This window comes from Castor canadensis, chromosome 7 (genome assembly GCF_047511655.1).
Source record: "Castor canadensis chromosome 7, mCasCan1.hap1v2, whole genome shotgun sequence".
Lineage (NCBI taxonomy): Eukaryota > Metazoa > Chordata > Mammalia > Rodentia > Castoridae > Castor > Castor canadensis.
The window spans coordinates 152,091,508-152,109,905 of record NC_133392.1 but is presented as its reverse complement, the minus strand read 5'-3'; the positions used below and the strand labels follow the sequence as shown (position 1 = coordinate 152,109,905).

The 18,398-nt window shown below is 54.3% G+C and overlaps 1 protein-coding gene across 6 annotated transcripts in view; it reads left to right on the top strand.

Annotated features, from left to right (window-relative positions):
- The window catches only part of Kazn (kazrin, periplakin interacting protein), a 1,020,937-nt gene that overhangs the window by 953,688 nt on the left and 48,851 nt on the right, over nt 1-18,398 (top strand). For all 6 annotated transcript variants that reach the window (XM_074081291.1, XM_074081292.1, XM_074081295.1 and 3 more), the window contains 4 exons: nt 4,968-5,104; nt 7,853-8,023; nt 12,425-12,614; nt 15,355-15,485. In XM_074081291.1, the coding sequence (XP_073937392.1) occupies nt 4,968-5,104; nt 7,853-8,023; nt 12,425-12,614; nt 15,355-15,485 (629 nt within the window). The remainder of the gene's footprint in view (nt 1-4,967; nt 5,105-7,852; nt 8,024-12,424; nt 12,615-15,354; nt 15,486-18,398) is intronic.

Below are 18,398 nucleotides of genomic sequence, written 5' to 3'. Positions count from 1 at the left end.
TTAAACGTGGAGCTGACACTGCTGTCGCTTCCTACATCTGGCTCAGACTGAATATCATAAGGCAGGAAAGGAGGACACTGGGGAATAGTGACATCCCCAGAGAAGTGCCATCACTGTGTGGCCACAGCTGGGCCCATTACCTTTGTCTCATGCATGCACCTGACCCCCTCTGAGATGGAAGAATCAAGACCTCTGCACACACCTCCCTCCCACCCAGCATCCCACAGCCTCATTCCATGGTCCTGCAAAGCCACCAAGCATGACATCGCCTGTCACTACAGCAGTGGTTCCAGTTGGCCTGACTGCTGGCATGGGACCCGCCTGTGCAAAGTCAAGTGGCTGGGAAGTAGAAAAGCGCTGGGGGGTTATGGCTGCTTTGTGAGGTGAGGCCCATCATCCCCAAGCCAAAGAAACTGTCACATCTTGAAGGCTGGCTGCTCACCTCAGGTGAGGAGGCTTGGGGGATGTGAGTACAGAGGGAAAAGCATCACTATGATAAGGAGCCCTCTGGGCCGTTCTCATAGCCCTGTGTGTAGACTGAAGTTATACCTGAGGCTGATGGCAGGAAGCTGCTCGTTTCTTAAGCGTTACAATCCCAGCTTCTCTGGGGAGCTCCTGTCTGGTGGCGTGGCCTTGATGCCCACTTTCCTGCCTACAGCCAGCACAGGGCCCCACGGGGCTCCAGGGCCTCTCCACTATGAATGTCCTCCACTGGGGCTCATGGAACACAGATGGACAGGCTGTGTCCGAGAGCAGATGACCTGGGGCACCACGCTCTTGCTATGCATGCTTCAGCAAAGATGTGGGCAGATGGACAGCGGCCTCTGTATACACGATGTTGCAGTGACTCCTCACCATCATTTTTGTTTGCCCTTCACTTGACATTCATTCCCAAAGATTTCAACTTTCACGTTTTTCAGGTCCTCAGACTGGCAGGGTCCAGCCCAGAGCCAGGCAGAGCCAGGATCCGCCAGGAGTGTTCATGGGACAGAACCAGGAGGTGGAGCCTTCCGAGTGACTGCACCACCCCTTGCCAGCCTGTCTTGCTGGGCCAGAGTTAGGAGTGCATTGGGCTGCACTGGCAGGAAGCCCCACAAACGTTGGGGTTTGGTGTTCTGTTCAGAGCATCCTGGCCCCATGGACGCCATCAGCAATCAAGCTCCCTTCAGTATTTCTTTTCACTCTGCGTTCTCAACACATGTCTTCCATCCTTCTGTTCACAAGAAGGCTCAGAAAGAAAACGGGATCTCCCAGTAGACTTCTATGTATGTCACAGTGACCAGAATTGTGACACATGTCCTCTGTAAATACAGGGGTCTGGGGAATTGAGTGTTGGGCAGGACCCACCCCCCAGACAAAACCAGGATTTTCTTGGTGAGGAGGGCAACGGATGGATTTGTCTCCTGTGTCCGATCGTCAGCCACCCATGAGGCAGGAGTCATGCCTGGCTCATCCCTGTTGTCCCAGCTGCACACATGAGTGTGGCACACAGTAGGAATTTACTACGTAGTTCACAGGGAGCTCTAGCTGTTTGCACACACTTCCACCACCTCCACGATCAGCCTCCTCGGAAGAAACAACCCCTCAAAAGTGCAAGCCCAGCCTTGCTCTCGGAGCCATCAGATGGGGGAGGTACAGCCCCTGCCCACCACCGAGGTGGTCCACACTCTGCACACACCCAGACTGTGCACACACAGACATGTGCACAGGTGGTGAAGGGTGGAGCAGCACAGAGGTCCATGGAGCCTGACCTCACCATCACCCCCCTCAAAGGCCATTTGGCAAAAGCCAGGAAAGGCCCAGGAATGTGATGTTGGAGAGGAAGACCCCTTCCCAGAGAGCTGCCAGGAGCAGAGTCCTCCAGTCGGGGCTGGTGACAGGGGCAAGTCAGAACCCCAGGGCCTTAATTTCCAAGCAAAGGATAAAAGTGAACCTCTGAGGAGTCCCTGCACCCTGCTGTGTGGATGCTGCTGTCCTCTGGACAGAAGGGACAGTTGAGGCCCCTAGCACCCTTTCCCCAGCTCCATGAGCTTCCTGCGGCTGCTCTTGAACCCAGCCAGACAGCGTGTCAGGCGCCAGTCCAGTTCTGCCACTGACTGACTGTTGGCCTTGGTTTCCCTCTGTCCCGTGGGATAAAGACCCCGCCTGCCAGAATGCTGTGCTAGCAGTAGGCAGAGATACCTATGGTGCCAGGCCGACTGTGCTCTGTGACCCAGTTATGTCCCTGGATGTTGGGCATCTTGAAGTGAGGTTCTCAGTAACTGGCCATACCATGTTGGCAGTGGGGCACAGAATTAGCTCAGCTGTGCTCCTCACCACACCCCTCCCTGAGCCTGCAGGGTGCCCCCTGCTGGTTCTGTGTCTCCACCCTTCAAGGTTCCAGCCCAGCAGGCCTGGAATTCCTACCTTGTGACCTATGCCACTGCTCAGCCAGGCTGGCCGTGAAGAGGACAGAGGCAGCAGGGAACTGGGAGGCTCAAAGCTGGAATTCAAAGGGCCGCCCGAGACCTGTTGTCCCCGTGGCGTGGGTCTCCCTGTGGCTTTCTGCACGTGGTGACCCGGCCCCAGCTGACCTGCCTTCCATCTGTTCTTCCCAGGGAGAGGGGGGAAAAGGGAAGGAGGATGAAAGGGTCTCTGCAGATCCAAAAAGACATCATCTTATTTTGGGTGCTGGGCCAAGAGCTCAGGGATCTGGCTGGCCCAGGTCCCCGACTCCTTCACATACATGCTGCGTCTGTAGGATTGGATGTCGAGGAGCAAGATGGGAGTCACAGTCCCTTGCCTGTCCCATATCACTGTGTCCTGCTGGCAATGGCACTGGGACTGCTCTGATCTGGGGGCTTCTCTGTGGGGGCAGCACAACATACAGTCAAGTGTGTGGGCATTGGGGTCAGACATGGCCGTATGACCAAAAGCAAATGACTCAACTACTCTGGGCCATCTTGGACTGAAAACTTGCAGAGCCCAGGACTTGCTTTGCCCCCACCCTTGCCACCTCCACAGTTAGCCTCAGAACCCCTCCTCGGTGTTCTCTCAAGGGACGGATGAGTTCCGGGGGCTCTGGGAGAAGGCAGGAGAGGCCACCCCATAGTTCAAGCCCACCCTGCAGCTGCTCCATTCAGCCAGACACTGTGGAGAGGGAGCGCCTAGGGGAGCAGAAGTCGCACGTCCTTGCAAGTGGCTCCTCAGAGCACATGACACTGTTTCGGTTTGTTTTGTTTGAGATGTAATTCACATTCCACACAGTTGACCCATCTAAAGCGTGCCAGTCTGTGATTTTCGGAATATCTGCAGGGTTGTAATCCATCCGAGCGACCAATGGGAGAACATTCTCATTGCCTCCAAAGAGGTCCCCAGCCCTGCAGATCCCCATCCCTCCATCCAGTCCCAGCCCAGGGCATCTGCCCGTCCTCTTTCTGTCTGTATAGCTTTCCCTCTTGCGAGCCTTCGGGTCAGTGGACTCACGTGACACATGGCGTTTAGTGACTGGCTCTACAGAGCATGTTTTCCTTTCATGTGTTCTGATAAGTCCATGGCTGGGCCTTCGGGCTTCCATCCTTTTGGTTCTCAGGAGTAATGTAGCTGGCAGCACCGGCGTTCACATTTCTGTGTGGAAGTATGTTTTCATTTCTGTGGGGCATGTGCCTGGGGGAGAGTTGCTGGGTCGAATAGTAGCTTTATTTATATTTGATCATTCGAGGAACTGCTAGGCAGTTTTGCACCGTTTTTACACAAACACACACACACACACACACACACACACACACACAGCACTGCTTAACCATTTCCTTGCCAACGCTTGTTGTCATTGTCCTTTTGATCTTAGTTGTTGTAGCAAGGGAGGGCGAAGTGTTCTCCTGGCTGATTTATATTTTCTTTATGACTAGTGATGTCATGCACCTTTCTCTCTCTCTCTCTCTCTCTCTCTCTCTCTTTCTCTCTCTTTGGAGGGAGGGTACTGGTGTTTGAACTCAGGGCCTACACCTTGAGCCACTCCACCAGCCCTTTTTTTGTGATGGGTTTTTCAAGATAGGGTCTCACAGAGCTATTTGGCGGATTGGCTTCAAACCGTGATCCTCCTGATCTCTGCCTCCTGAGTAGCTAGGATTACAGGCATGAGCCATCGGTGCCTGGCAACTTTTTCCTTCTTATTGGCCATTTCTTGGGGAATATCTATTTAGGTTCTTCAACCATTTTTAAAATGGGTTGTCTTTTTCTTACTGAGTTGTAAGAGTTATTAATACATTCTAGCATAAGTCCCTCATCGGATACAAGATTTGCAAATATCTCCTCTGCTCTGTGGGTTTCATTCTTTTCATGGAATTCTTAGAAGCACTGGTTTTTAATTTTGATGAAATCCAGCGTTTTTGTTTGGTTTGGTTTGGGACAGGGTCTTGCTATGTAACCCAGGCTGGCTTCGAATTCATGATCCTCCTGCCTTAGTCTCCCTAATGCTGGGATTACAGGAGTGTACCACCACGCCTGGCTTCTGACTTATCTGTTCGTTTGGTTTTTTTTTTTGTTGTTGTTGTTGTTGCCTGTACTTGTGGTGTCATATCTTGCATCTTTTTTCATCAAACTCTTCTCCCTGGGGAGGAAATGGGGCTGGTGAAGGGCTGTTGAGCTGAGTCAAGTCACTGTGTGAGCTCAGGGTAGGTTCATTTCAACAGAGATTTGAGGCCCCTTCAGCTTCTGAAGGGAAGGGAGGTCAAGAGCTCAGCAGGCAGCAGCCCCTAACATTGGGGACCCAACCAGTCAGGGCTGGGAGAGACATTCACACAAGGACTCGCTCCCTGCATGGATGGCTAAATCCAAGAAGTGACAAGGGACTGTAGACATAGGCAAGCCTGGGTTTGAGTCCTGGGAAATCCACAAAGTATCACGGGGACCTGGGAGAGACTTCATCCTCTGGACCCTGTTTTCCTACCAGCCGGGCTCTCGGGGCTAACCTGCTCTTCTGTCCGCAGCCATGAAAGCCGACCGGAAGCGCCTGAAGGGCGAAAAGACGGACCTGGTGAGCCAGATGCAGCAGCTGTACGCCACGCTGGAGAGCCGCGAGGAGCAGCTTCGGGACTTCATCCGCAACTACGAGCAGCACCGCAAGGTGGGTGCCCAGCCCTCTTCCCCGCACATCCCTCATAGACGGCGAAGGGTCCGATGTGTGCACAGCCCCAGGTGGACAGTGTGGACGCAGGAATCTCCTGCTTCAGGTCCCCACTCCCATGTGCATGCCCTTGGGTCTCCCACTCACCCTCTCAGAGCCTCAGTTTCCCCATCAGCAAAGGACGATGGTGATGCAGAGCAGCCGTGAGGACCCAGGTGTTGAATGCCCCGCGCTCAGCATGGTGCCCAATGCATAATGGGCACTCGGGAAACGCGAGCTGTGTGAGGACAGAGCCAGGAGCATCCTAAGACAGCAGGAAGTTCTTCCCTAGAGAGGGAGTCAGGAAGTCACCTGTGAATTGGGCTCTGTGGGATGAGTAGGAGTTTGTGGATCAGCTAACTGAGGGATTTGAGTCAGCAAATACCTGTCTAGTGAAGAGAATATCAAAGCTTAAAGAAAAAAGAGCCAGGCCCCACCCAGCCAAGAAAGCCCTTGTGCCCACTGTCTGCAGGGAGAGTTTTATTTATCTTTTTTTTTTTGGTGGTGGTGGTTCTAGATTTTGAACTCGGGGCCTCCTGCTTGCTAGGCAGACACTCTGCCACTCCACCAGCCTTTCAGAGAGAAGGAAAGTTTCTCCTCCCTGGTGAGGGAGAGAATAATAGGTAGAAACCACTAGCCGAGTGCACGACACGTGTGCCTCACCACAGGCTGCGATGCCATGTCCACACAGGGCTGCAGTAGGAACAGAACCCAGGATCTTCCATGTGCTAGGCAAGCACTTCTCCACTGAGCCACATCCCCGGTCCAGGCCATGTATTTAGAGCTGCTTTGGAGAACCACAGTCCTGGTTTTATTTGGCTTCTCTCAAGATTTCGCATCCAGTCACCAAAAAATGGTTTTCATTTTGCGTGTGCAGGGGGCTGTCCCTGTGGCCAGGCTAATTAGAACACTGGGTCCCTCACTTAGCATGCCATGGCCAGCCCAGCTCCTCCCTGGACCCCAGCAGGCCTGAGCTGTTGGGGTGGCAGGACCACACTGTCCCCAAGCTCCTAGGGAGGTGAGGACACCCTGGAAATCAGGCTACCAAGGAGTCTGCTGTTGATTTGCCCAGAAAATTCCCAGAGTTGCAACAGCCCATGACCTGTGCCAAGTGCACACGCCCTATTCCATGGGTGCTGCTGGGAGGGGAACTTGGGGACTCTCCACACACGCAGTTGTGGACATCCTCACAGCAGGCCAGGCTGGAGCTGGACATGGGGCAGTCCTGGTGCTAAGGCCATACATCTGCTGCCATTGCCTCCCTGTCACCTGTGTCCTCTGCAGCCCCCTTCTCCCTGTCCCTGTGCTGGCTGCCCAGGAGCACGCAGCCCCTGGCTGTCACCCAAGGCCTTCATGGCCTGGGCAAGCCCTTCCCTCATCAATTCCAGGAGGGCCTCCTTTCCGTTCTTTTTCTGCTTCTGTGATGCACAGCAGGGTTGAGGACATTAGTTCTCCTCTCAGGCCTCAGTTTGCTCCCCTGTGAAATGAGAAGAATCACAGTCCCTCCCTCTTAGGTGGGTATGAGGCTGAAAACCAGTACGGCATCGAAACCCTTAGCTTGCCTGCCAGTGGCCAAGGGAGGTTATCATGGGAGGTGGGAACCCTGGTCCCCAAAGCACATACAGACCCTTCCCACCCACCCTAGAAGCCCTCATCTGCTGGTGACCACTGGAGCCAGCAAAGAGACAGAGACAAAAGTGATCCCAGTGGGTCTGCCTCCTAATAAAGGAACATTTCTTAAGCAGCCCCTCGGATGCCCGCTGACTCCTGGGGCGGGGGGGAAGGGGGACAGTATCAGGGCTGAATAAGAAAGACAGGCTAGCTGGGTGTGGGGTTTTACTTCTGTAATCCCAGTATCTGGAAGGCTGAAGTAGGAGGATCACAAGTTTGAGGCCAACCTATGCCACATAATAAGTGCACAAAGTCCTATCTAAAACAGAAGGGAAGGAGAGAAGGAGGGAGGGAAGGTTGTCAAAACCAGGCACATTGGTGCCTCCTGCCACACGGAGACCTTGGATCTACTTTGGACTTAGTGGCTGTGTGGGTGAGCCAGACTCCCCACAAGGAGCACCCTCCCAAGAAGGCCACCCACTGTTCCAAAACTGTCTAGCACACAGAAGTAAGGTTCAGCTACTGCCCCTAACTGCTGGCCTTGCCCAGGGGCCACCTGGACCCTCCCATGGCCATCACAGCTGGAGAAGGTGCTGATGGCCCGAACTGCTACCTTCAGGGCACCACAGCTAGTTGGTGTGTCCCTCCTCTGTGGTGACCTTGCCGGGTAGGCAGGACCCTGGGTAGGCCAAACAGTCGCTGCTGTCCCTGTTTTCCTCTAGCACACACAACTCTTGCACCCCAATTTTGTCAGACTCCATGTTTCCTCACACAAAGTCAGTCTTTACAAGTCTTTGAAAAAAAGTAATATTGACGCCTGTTTTATATATGGAGAAACACAGGTGTGACAGGTGCAATGACTTCTCACCCATTGAAAAAATATTCACTGAGCAGCCCATCTCTGTCCCCATCTCACAGCTAGTTGGTGGCACAGACAGGATTTGAACCCAGTGCTTTCCCACACAAAGCCTGGCTATAGGCCAGGGCCTCCTTGCTTCTCCCTCCTACCAGGGGTCCAGGCCTCAGTGGTCCCTGGACCAGGAGGAGCCTTCTGCCCTGGAGTGATCCCACAGCTCTCTCTCTTTCTCTCTCTCTCAGGAGAGCGAGGACGCAGTCAAAGTCCTGGCCAAGGAGAAGGACCTGCTGGAGCGGGAGAAGTGGGAGCTGCGACGCCAGGCCAAGGACGCCACAGACCACGCAGCGGCACTGCGGTCCCAGCTGGACCTCAAAGACAACCGCATGAAGGAGCTGGAGGCTGAGCTGGCCATGGTGAGAGCACCGTTGCCAGGGCCAGGGCGTGGAGGGGCAGGTGGGAGCAGGGCAGATGTGAAGGTGAGGGGCAGATGGAGGGGACGGATGCGGGGGGTGGGGCAGGTGTGAGCCTAAGGGCAGGACAGCAGGCAGCCTGGGATAGTCTCCTGCCTGAAAGCATGGGAACATCAGGAGACTGTCACTCTACCACAGTCCCCGGGACATTGCTCAAGAAAAGAAATAAATAAAATCGTTTTGGGTGACTATACGCATATTTGTTTAGAAAAATACTTGGTAGGAAATATGTCAGCATATTAACATGAGTTATCTCCATGATGGGATTAGATAAATGACAGATGATAGATAGACAGACAGTCTGTTTGCAGAGTATCTGCAGGAACAGTCTTTCCTGGGTCATCAAAAGAAATGTTACCTTTTTTTCCTCATCCAAAACAAACCATCAAAATACCCCCCAGATACTTTGTGGGTGGCACATACATTGGAAGGAGCAAGTGCCCAGGGACCTGGCAGGAGAGGAGGCCTAGAGACCTGGAGTTCGGTGCTGCCTGCCCCTGTGTGGCCTGAGACACTCGCTGAACTTCTCTGGGCTTCAGTGTCCTTTTTGTTACTGGGGCCGGGGTGGTCTTCGTCCCACCCTGCCTTCCCCACAAAGTGGCTAAGTACAGCCAGAGAGTATGTGGCTAGAAAAGCCTTTTAAAGTCACCAGGGCTGTCTGACAGTGACTGGGTAGAGGACACACGGGGGCTCCACCACACCCGGCCTGCCTGACTCTTCAGGTAGGCCACATCGTCCTGTAGGGCACCAATGCTGGCTAACTTGTGGTTACAGCTGTAGGTTCCCAGTTCTAATCCAGCCCCCATCACTTCCTAGCTGTGTGACCTCAGGCAAGACTCTACTCTTGGGCCTCAACTCTAAGTCGGGGCACTTGCATGTACCCCTAGGAACTTTGTGAAGATGCCAGTGAAACAGTGAGGGGAACACCTAGTACAGTGTCTGTCCGTGGTAAATGCCATGCTGGCTTCCTAAGGTCACTTGCTACCCAGGGCAGGGACGCGCTGCCTCTCTTGGGTCTCTCTGTGCAGTGCTGACCCCTAGTGGTGAGGGCGATCAAGGCAGGAAGAAGCTGCAGTCCTGGGGTCCCCTTTCATCAGGCTTCCAGCCTGTGGGTCAGTGCCACTGTAGCCACCTGCAGCCCAGCAGGAAGCTCGTCATGTCTCAGACCAGGGAGAAGTCAGGGGAGGCCCTGTCCCCACAGGGCTGATGGATGGTACGCCCTGCCTCGGAGCACCAGCCTCAGTGTCCATGGTAGGGGGTCTCCCTGAGCCTCCGTGGATTGGGGGCCAGCCCACCCCAGCTCCCACTCCCACCACTCCAGCCCTCGGCCTGCGTCAGGCCTTCAGCAGCTCTGAGACTCCTGCCTCCTCCTCCTGGCAGGCATGCAACCCTTTCTGCTAGCAGAGACGTTGGGGTCTGTTGCAATGTTGACACAGGCAACAGCTCAAGGCAGTGGAAAGTGGCTTTGCTTAGAGCTGTGATGCTCTGTCCTTTAGGAGTGTCCCCGACTGCAGATCCTCTCCGTCACCTGCTACCTGCAGAAGTTCCCGCCAGGACTACCTGCTTCAGGCCATGCAGGCCCAGGTCCCCTCTCTGCCTTGCTTCCATGCTAACACCACAAGGCCTTCTCTAGGGTCTTAGGTCCCAGGGTTGCAAGTGACACAGTTCAGGCTAGCACAGGGGTGTATTGGGAGGAAGGCAGGACCTGTGGCTGCTGTGAGGAGGTAGAAACCAGGCACCGCTCTGGGCTGAAGCCAACGCCACCTGCCCCAGCGAGGAGAGCTTGGCTGACTCCCGCATTTGTTACTCTGCACAGGAGGACCAGTGTCAGCCACCTGATGTCCCTCTGGGCAGCGTCCTATCCATGCACTGGAGCCAAAAGAAAGGCAAAACCTGGTGTTGCCACCAGTTTCCCTCCCAAGATCTCCCAAGCCAAGCACAGACCCCTCCAACAACTGAGGAAGGACTAGGTTTAGGGGTGCAGAGCCAGCACACTCTGCACGGGAGAGGAGGTACTGTGGCCTCTGGCAGCAGACCCTTGGGTCATTAGGGTGGCTGAGGATGGGCTCGTCAGTCCTCTTCTCTCCTGCCTCACGGGTCTTTTTGCCCAGTCCTAAAAAATCCTGACTTCAACACCGTGCTGTTCCACATTGACCATGACAGTGGACCAGACTATCTTCCTTCACGTGAGCTGTTCTTATGTGGCCCCTCGCTGTGAAGTAGAAACGTTTTGGTAACAGTCAGTAGCACTTGTGAGTTTTCTTACTATGGGTGAAGGGCTCTCCATTGTAACTGGGTGCCTGTTGTCCCCATTAGACAGATGGGGACATGGGCACAGGTAGCTGAGGACTTCTCTTCAGATCCCATGGCTAGGAAATGCAGGGCTGGGATCATAGCTGGGCAGTCTGATTTCTGAGTCCAGGCTCCAGAGCACCGTGTTAGGCCATGGGCCACTTGGCCACACAACTCCAGGAGGCACCACTTACATGGACAGAACCCATCTTGGCCTCCCCATCTTGCCAGTGAGGACCCTGAGGCTCAGAGGGATGGAGTAACTTGCTCAAGGTCACAGAGCAAGTTAAGTCATAGAGGTGGAGTTTGAACGGGTTCTCTCTGGGCTTTTGTCACACAGGTGTGTTTGTACCAACTTAGCAGCTTGCAGGAGCTGGACACTAGCTCAGGTGCTCAGGGGAGGGTGGAGGCTCAGAGAGGAGAAAGGGGTGAGGGAGGCCAGAGCAAAGGGGAGCTCCCAGCATTGAGTTGCATTTAGTGGAAGGGATTTGTCAGACAAAGGCATGGAAGTTGCAGGATGTCACGCTCTGAGCCTGACTCCGTGCCCCACCTATGGCTTTCCTGCCCCTGACAGCTCTGATTTGAAGTCTCAAATCCTGAGTGAGCAGAGTGAGAGGACTCCAGAGCTCACAGGTTCCAAGGCCCAACCACAGGGGACATCCCAGTTGTCAGGTAGTGATGTCCAGCTGCCTGCCCAGATAGAAGGCACCACTCTCAGACCCAGGCAGAGTTGCGGCCCACCTGGTTGGAGAAAGCCACACTGAGGGGACATGAAAGCACCCCATCCCACCCAGGCCTCTCCTACCTGTCTTCCTGTGCGGCCACAGGAAAGGCTGCCTGTTTCTGGGGCCAACTTGGCTGTCATTCTGCTTTCCCTGTGTGTGGCTGGGAATACTCACAAGGGGAACTGAGGACTGCATGGTAAACCTCTCTCTGGCTTCCCTCCACCCCTCTCATATTCCCCTCTGCCCTGGGAAGTAGAAATTGGCTTTGATTGGAGGAATGTACACCAACACATTTCCAGTGCATTCCTTTTTCTCCCTAAAAGAATCTAAGATCATTTCTAATAAAACCCCACGTGTGCTGGGGGAGATGACACACAGCTAAGAGCACCAAGGCTGCAGCCCCGGCTCAGCCCCGCACTCGTGCCAGGCTTCCTGGAGCACTCTTTGTGGGAGTGGGAGAGCCGTATTAAGGACCTGCCCTGTCCCCTGCCTGCATTCAAGGAAGGACTGTCCTGAGGGTTGAGCACTGAGGTGATGGAACATCTCGATGGACCGATAGCAGGTTGACATGGGGAAAAGTTAGTCATGGTCCTGGGGTTTGAACTTTGTGGCATGGAGACAAGCCCAGAGCCTCGTGCGTGCTGGGCAAGTACTCTCCCACATGAGCCCTGCCCCCAGCCCATTTGGGCTTGTTTTTATTTTACTTTATTTTTTGATGGAATGGGACTAAGGTTTTGAACTCAGGGCTTCCCACTTGCAAAGCAGAGGGTGGAGCCACACCTCCAGTCCATTTTGTTTTGGAGATGGGGCCTCATGACCAATTGCCTGGGCTGACCTCGAACCTCAATCCTCCTGATCTCAGCCTCTCAAGTAACTAGGATTACAGGCGTGAGTCACCAGTGCCCAGCCTTTATTTTGTATTTGAAATAGGGTCTTGCACTCACTTTGCCCAGGCTGACCTCAAGCTCTTGATCCTCCTACCTCTGCCTCCTGAGTAGCTGGAATTACAGATGTGTACTACCGTGCCCAGCTTCAAACACCGTTTTCTTACAGTCCCATTAGAATCCCTAGAAAACCCAAAACAGTGTGACGAGTTTGTCCTTGGACCCCCTTTCTCCCTATTACTTGGCTCTTGGCAGGAACTGAGGGTTGAGGGGGGTGAGCTCCAGTGAAGGCCTGGAGCTCGGGTGGCTGATACTGATGACATGTGACACAGACTGGTGAAATTTGGTACAGGTGAGATTCTTGCCTTCCTTACCATGCTGAGCAGCTGACCAAAGGTCCCCTCGGTGACGTCAGCTTCCTCCTGTTTCCCACCTCTCTCCAGGCCAAGCAGTCCTTAGCCACACTGACCAAGGATGTCCCCAAACGTCATTCACTCGCCATGCCAGGCGAGACGGTGCTCAACGGCAACCAGGAGTGGGTGGTGCAGGCGGACCTCCCACTGACCGCCGCCATCCGGCAGAGCCAGCAGACCCTCTACCACTCACACCCTCCCCATCCTGCAGACCGGCAAGGTGAGTCTGGCCCAGCCACAGCTTCCAGGCCTGCTTAGGAGGCCACCAGACCCAGCAGGATGAGCTATGGCCACACTACTGCAGCCTAGGGCAGTGTGGGGCAAAGACTGTGGGCCCTTGTAACTGAAAAGGCTAAGACATGGACTTCAGGCATAGCTGGATCCCAAGGCTCAAGCAATAGCTGGGTCTCTCAGCTCTGCCCACCCCCATTTGGCCTCATGTTTAGGCTGCTTTTTCCTACAAAGCACAAAACAGACCCAGCAATTCAACTTGTGAAGCCCTTACAGCTCAAAAGTCTTTAGAAAAAGCAACTATCTCTTCTCCCTGTTTCCAAAGAAAGAGTCTGATTGGCCAGCTTGGGTCACCAATCACCATGTCCAGAGAGAAGCAGGTACACGGCCTGGCCTGATTGAGCAGACTGGGTCACATGGCATCCTCTGGCAGCGGAGGCAGCACAGCCCCTCGATTGACAGCTCCACCTGATCACTGGGTAGAGGAAGGTCAGGAGTGAATGTCACAGGTGTCCACTGGAGAACAGGGGCCTGGCCTCTGGGCAGTATCTGTGCCCACTGCTGTGGTACCTGCTCTAGACTCTTTGGTATCCTGTTGCACACCTGTGAGCCACCCAGCTGCATTCTGGGGCCCTTACCCTCTGGTCCTTCCACTCCCCTATCTGCAGGCAGGAAAGTTGGTGGTCACAGCCCCAGCCAGTCCCCAAGGGCTGGTGGCCAGTCAGGAAAGGCCAGCAGGGCCCACATCGCCTTCTGAGGGTACAGGGGAGTCCCTAGGGCAAAGGTTCACATTCTGGCCCTGTGACCTTGCCCAGTTCCTTGGTCTCTGTACGTAGAAAAGGAATGTTGGGTCCCGATCCACAGCGCGTATCATCCCCATCTGCTGAGGCGTGCCCTCTCCTCCCTAGTGGGGTTGTTGTGAAGATTAAGTGGCGAAATTTCTGGAATGGGGCCTGGTAAATATTAGTCACTGCCATCAGTGCCATGTGTGGTATTGTCATTATTGATAGGTGACACATGGGGCTTTTAGAACCCTGGCAACAAACAAACCCAGGGTGCTCCCTCCACCGAACAGAGACAGCGGTCTTCCAGTCCTCCGTTTCCTCTCTGACCCAAGAAGAGGTGAAATTCCGGGGCAGCAGGGTTGTTCTGTTCCAGCCTTTGCAGCCCAGGCTCAGAGCCGGCAGGGCAGATAAGAAACCTGCAGGTCCCAGTGCCTCACGGGGCAGGCATGTGACGCCCCAAAGAGGGCTGCCCCTGTTCAGTCCCGCAGCCCCCATGTGCAGCCAGCTTGCTTGGCTCCTGGTCCCCAGCGCAGCAGGAAGGCAAGGTGCCATGGAAAGCAAGTGGGGCTTGGGGCAGTTTTAGGATGGTCATTATTCCTGGTCACCGCACCAGAGGCCACAGGGCCTCTCCTCAGTGGACGGGACTGGCCCAGCTGACAAATCCACCTACCAAGTCCAGCCTCCTCCACTGGCCCTGCCTCACTTACTGCCATCTCTGTGCTTTTTATCAGCTGCTTCCTCCTCCTCTGGGAAGCCTTCCAGCTCTCTCCCCAGCTCTGTCCCCTGGGTCCTGTATGCTTCTGTAAACGAGGTATTCACCTGCATTAGAACAGCCCTTATGCCCGCGTGTTATACTATAGGTATATTTGTCACCTGGCTCCTTCCAGCCACGCAATGCCCAGCACTGTAGTAATACACACACACAGCTACTCTGCAGCGTAGAGGTTCAGAGAGGGTGAGGCACAGGCCCACGGCCACACAGCCTGTATGTTAACCATGTGCTTTCGGTGCCTGTCTTCCCATGAGACCACACGGTCATTGGCAGCAAGGGCTGTACTTTAGGGAATGCCTGCACATAGTAGACTCTCAAGTAGCAGAAAACATCCTCTCTGTGCAGTGCTGGCACCTGCAGACAGGCAAGGACCCTGGGGGAAGAGCTTCCAGGTCCAACACGACCCATTGAGCATCTGGTGCATGCCAGGCACTGAGGGCAATGGGAGTGCACATGGAGAAGACCCCAGGGTGTGTGTCCTCGTGGAGCTGTCATTGTCACTGTCACTGTGCAAGAACAGCAAACCCCAGGCCCAGGAGGAAGGTGGTGTCTCAGACCCGCTTGGAAGGCCAGTGTGACCAGAGACAAGCAGGGGGTGAGCTGCTGAGCCTGGGCTGCTGGGCCAGGCAGGGGTGCTGCACGTCAGGTCTGGGGCAGGAGGTATTTCACCTGCAGAGTGGTGAGATGCATGAGGCTCCCACTGCAGTGTGAGGAGAGGAGGCTGGGAAGCTGCTATGGCCTTCCAGGCCAGCGGTTTGTGAGGCTGTGGGGTGGGAGAGAGGGGGACAGACTGGGGCTGTTTTAAGTCACTGCTGACAGTTGGATGGAGTATAGGGAAAGAGGAGCTGGCAGTGACCTCGAGGTTTTTTGTTTGGGAATTTGGTGTTTGAGCGGTGATTAGGGTTGCACCAGGTAAAACTTCCCAGGCCCTGTCAGCCTCCAGGTGAAGAGGGGGCTGCCCTGGATCCAGAGGACAGGGGAGGGACTTCCCAACAGCTGCTGCATATAGCTAGCAGGGCTGTGACATAGAGAGGAAGAGCCAGGCAAGTCTCTCACTTTCCCTCAGCCTCAGTGTTCCTGTCTGTGTAATGGGCATTTTGGGTGGGCTCACCTGCAAGGCCTGGCAGGCAGTAGTCTCAGTCCCTCACTCACCAGCCATCCCTGCTTTCCAGCTGTCAGGGTGAGCCCCTGCCACTCCCGGCAGCCTTCCGTCATCTCCGACGCGTCTGCTGCTGAAGGCGACCGGTCATCCACACCAAGTGATATCAACTCGCCACGGCACCGGACACACTCCCTCTGCAACGTAAGGCCAGCAGCAGTGGGGCCTGGGCACCTGGGCCCTGCCCAGACACTGTGGGGGCAGGGGACAGGGGGGAGATACGCCCACTGTTTGCTCTTGTCCACCCAGGGAGCACCCTGGCGAAGGCTTGTCCTGGTCTGTTCTTTCCTTTTGCAAGAAGCAGTGGAAGTGGGGAGAGAAAGAAATGAGGCCCGCTTGCTCCTGGTGTCCGGGAGGGCACGGAAAATCCAGAGGAAAGCAGGCCTGGGTCGGCCGCAGGGTCTGTGCAGCCTGGAATTCTGCCCCACTGGGCCCCAGCTGGGTGGGCCCTGCCTGGGGCTGGGGGCTTCTTGTCCCAGAGGTCACCTCCAGAGCTCAGGGCCCGACCAGGCCCACCTGTTCCCTTTAGTGCCAGTTCTTACCCTCCAGCTAGAAATGGAGCCCACTTGCTTTGTTTTGTTTTGAGTTTCCATGAGTTGTGACATGTGCTGCCTCTGGGGAGGCATCCTGTGAATTTGCTCTAAATTTGTTAATCAAATACTTTCTGATTATATACAGGACACCAGCTGCCAAGAGACACAAGTCCCCAGCCACCTAACTCCTGATGACTAGGGGGCAGGCAGATGGGCTCTGCCTTAATCCACTTTCCATTACTATAACAAAATGTCAGAAGCTGGGTAGCTTATAGAGAAAACAGGTTTATTTATTAGCTCACAAATTTGGAAGCTCAAAGTCTAAACAGCTTGGGACTGGTTCTGGCTCTGGCGGGGCCTCTTCTAACTGCATCACACGCTAGCTGATGACCAGGGCAGAAATGCATCCGAGGGGGAGAGGCAGAAAGCCAAAAAGCAGGGAGGGGCCAGCCTCACTCTTTTATAGTAACTCCTGAGAGAGAGCTAAGCAAGGTCCCATGAGAACAGCTTTAATTCCTTCCAAGGGCAGGGCCTCAAAGACTCCTGCTGGGCCCCCCCCCCTTAAAGGTCTCACCACCTCTCACTTCACCATGGTGGGGAGCCAAACCTCCCACACCTGAATCCTTGAGGGACGCGCTCAAACTAAGTTCCAACCACGGCGGGCTTCCGTGCCGTGAGGGAATAAACAAAGGTGGGTCAAACACCAGGGCCACTTTTCCCACCAGGGGAAACACGGCAGGCTCTAACATGAAACCATGGGTCAGGGTGTAGGGAGCACCTTGAATTTTTGTCTGTCACATAGTTGATAACCCAAGGAGGTCCCCTACCATGTCCTAAAGACAGAGACACCATAGGGTTAGGTCATCAGATGCACAGGAGGGCTTTTTCAAAAACCCAGTTAATATGGCTTTATTAACCAACAGAAGAGATTAAAAAAAAAAAAAAAACGCGGTGAACACATTGGAAAACAAAGTCAAAGCATTCCTTGCCGATGACAGGAAAACACGAGAATGACTTGAAAAGCTATTGCAGCTCTTCACGAACAAGTAAATAAGGTCCTGGTTGAAAATCAATTTATGAAAATGAATAGCTTTCCTTTATAAGAGTGATAAAGATGGAAACTTTTTTTTTCAATTCACAATAAGAATGAAACATGCGTATAAAAATAGCTAAGACTAAACTTAAAAGGAGCTGGTGAGGTGGGTGGAGGGACTCCTGAGCCCAGGGGCCTTACACAGCCCACAGCAGGATGGTGGGAAAAGCCACTTGCAGCCATGGGCTGGGATTCCTCCTTTTACTGAGGCTATAAGGAAGCCTTGTCCCCAGGAGAGAGTGCCGTTGATCACAGAACCAAGGTGAGGAAGGCAGGCCACTCCAGAGATCTCCAAGGTCCATTAATTGGTTCTAAAGGACCAGAGCCAGCAGTGGCCAGCTCTTCCCATGCGGATGGAAAGGCCAGCCTTGGGCTGGACACGCTGTAGTGTCCACACACATCCAAGTGAGAGCTCCTTCCCCAGGACCATGTTTTACCTTCTTCTAACAGCCCGAGGGGGCTCAGAGCAGAAATGCCACAGATAGGCCCACCCCACAGAAGGGCTCTCTGAAGGCCTCTTGAATTGCACTTGACACAGGCCCAGTCTTCTGCCCAGCTCGGCTTTGGCACACACCTGCTGCACAGTGATGTCCACACACTCCCTGCACAGGGCTTTGCTTCCAGGACATGGTATTGGCAAAGATGGTCCTTCCCAGAGTAGAACTGCCGGAGCTGCCTGCAGAATGGGTTCTGTTGCAAACCTTAAAAATGGAACCAAAGAAGAAACTTTCATTTGTTATATTCTCCCTGCCCCTCCTCCCAGCTCCCTTGTCCCCATCTGCACATGTGTGCACATAGGTAAACTAGAAAGAGCTGAGAGGTAGCCTCAGGGAACCCTCTGTTCTCAGACATTTGACTTGGCACAGAAAGAACAGCAGAGCCTGAGCCAGGGACCACCCCACCTCTCACACTCTGGCCACTGATTTGAGTATGGGCAGGGACTCAGCAAAGAGAAGTCAGAGAAGGTTGACGGACATTGACCCAAGTGACATATCCTTATTCTTTCCTGGGCACTGGGCCTCTGTTCCTAAAACAACTAGCAGGAGTCTCCCTGGTAATGACTTTTGTGATCCAAATGATCTGTCCGCCTGGAGGCAGGGCAGACACTAGGATATAGTGAAGGCTTTTGCACAGATTATTTAAAGATTTCCTCCCTTCCCATCTGGGGCAGGGCTGGAAACACACTAGAAATGTTCTACCGGCCCAGGGCTGGTCCAAACTTCCCTGGAAAAGAAGGAAGAAGCTCAAGGCCTGTGGGTAGAGAGGCAAACCAACATTTTGAGCTGAGCAAGCCCTTGCATTGGAGCCCCGCCTAGAAGGAGCACTGGGCCAGGAGGGATAGACAGTCCTGAATTTGAGTCCCAGCTCTGCTTGTTGTTAGCTCCATGATGTTGGGCAGTCAGGGGCCCCTCCTTACATCGGAAAACTGCC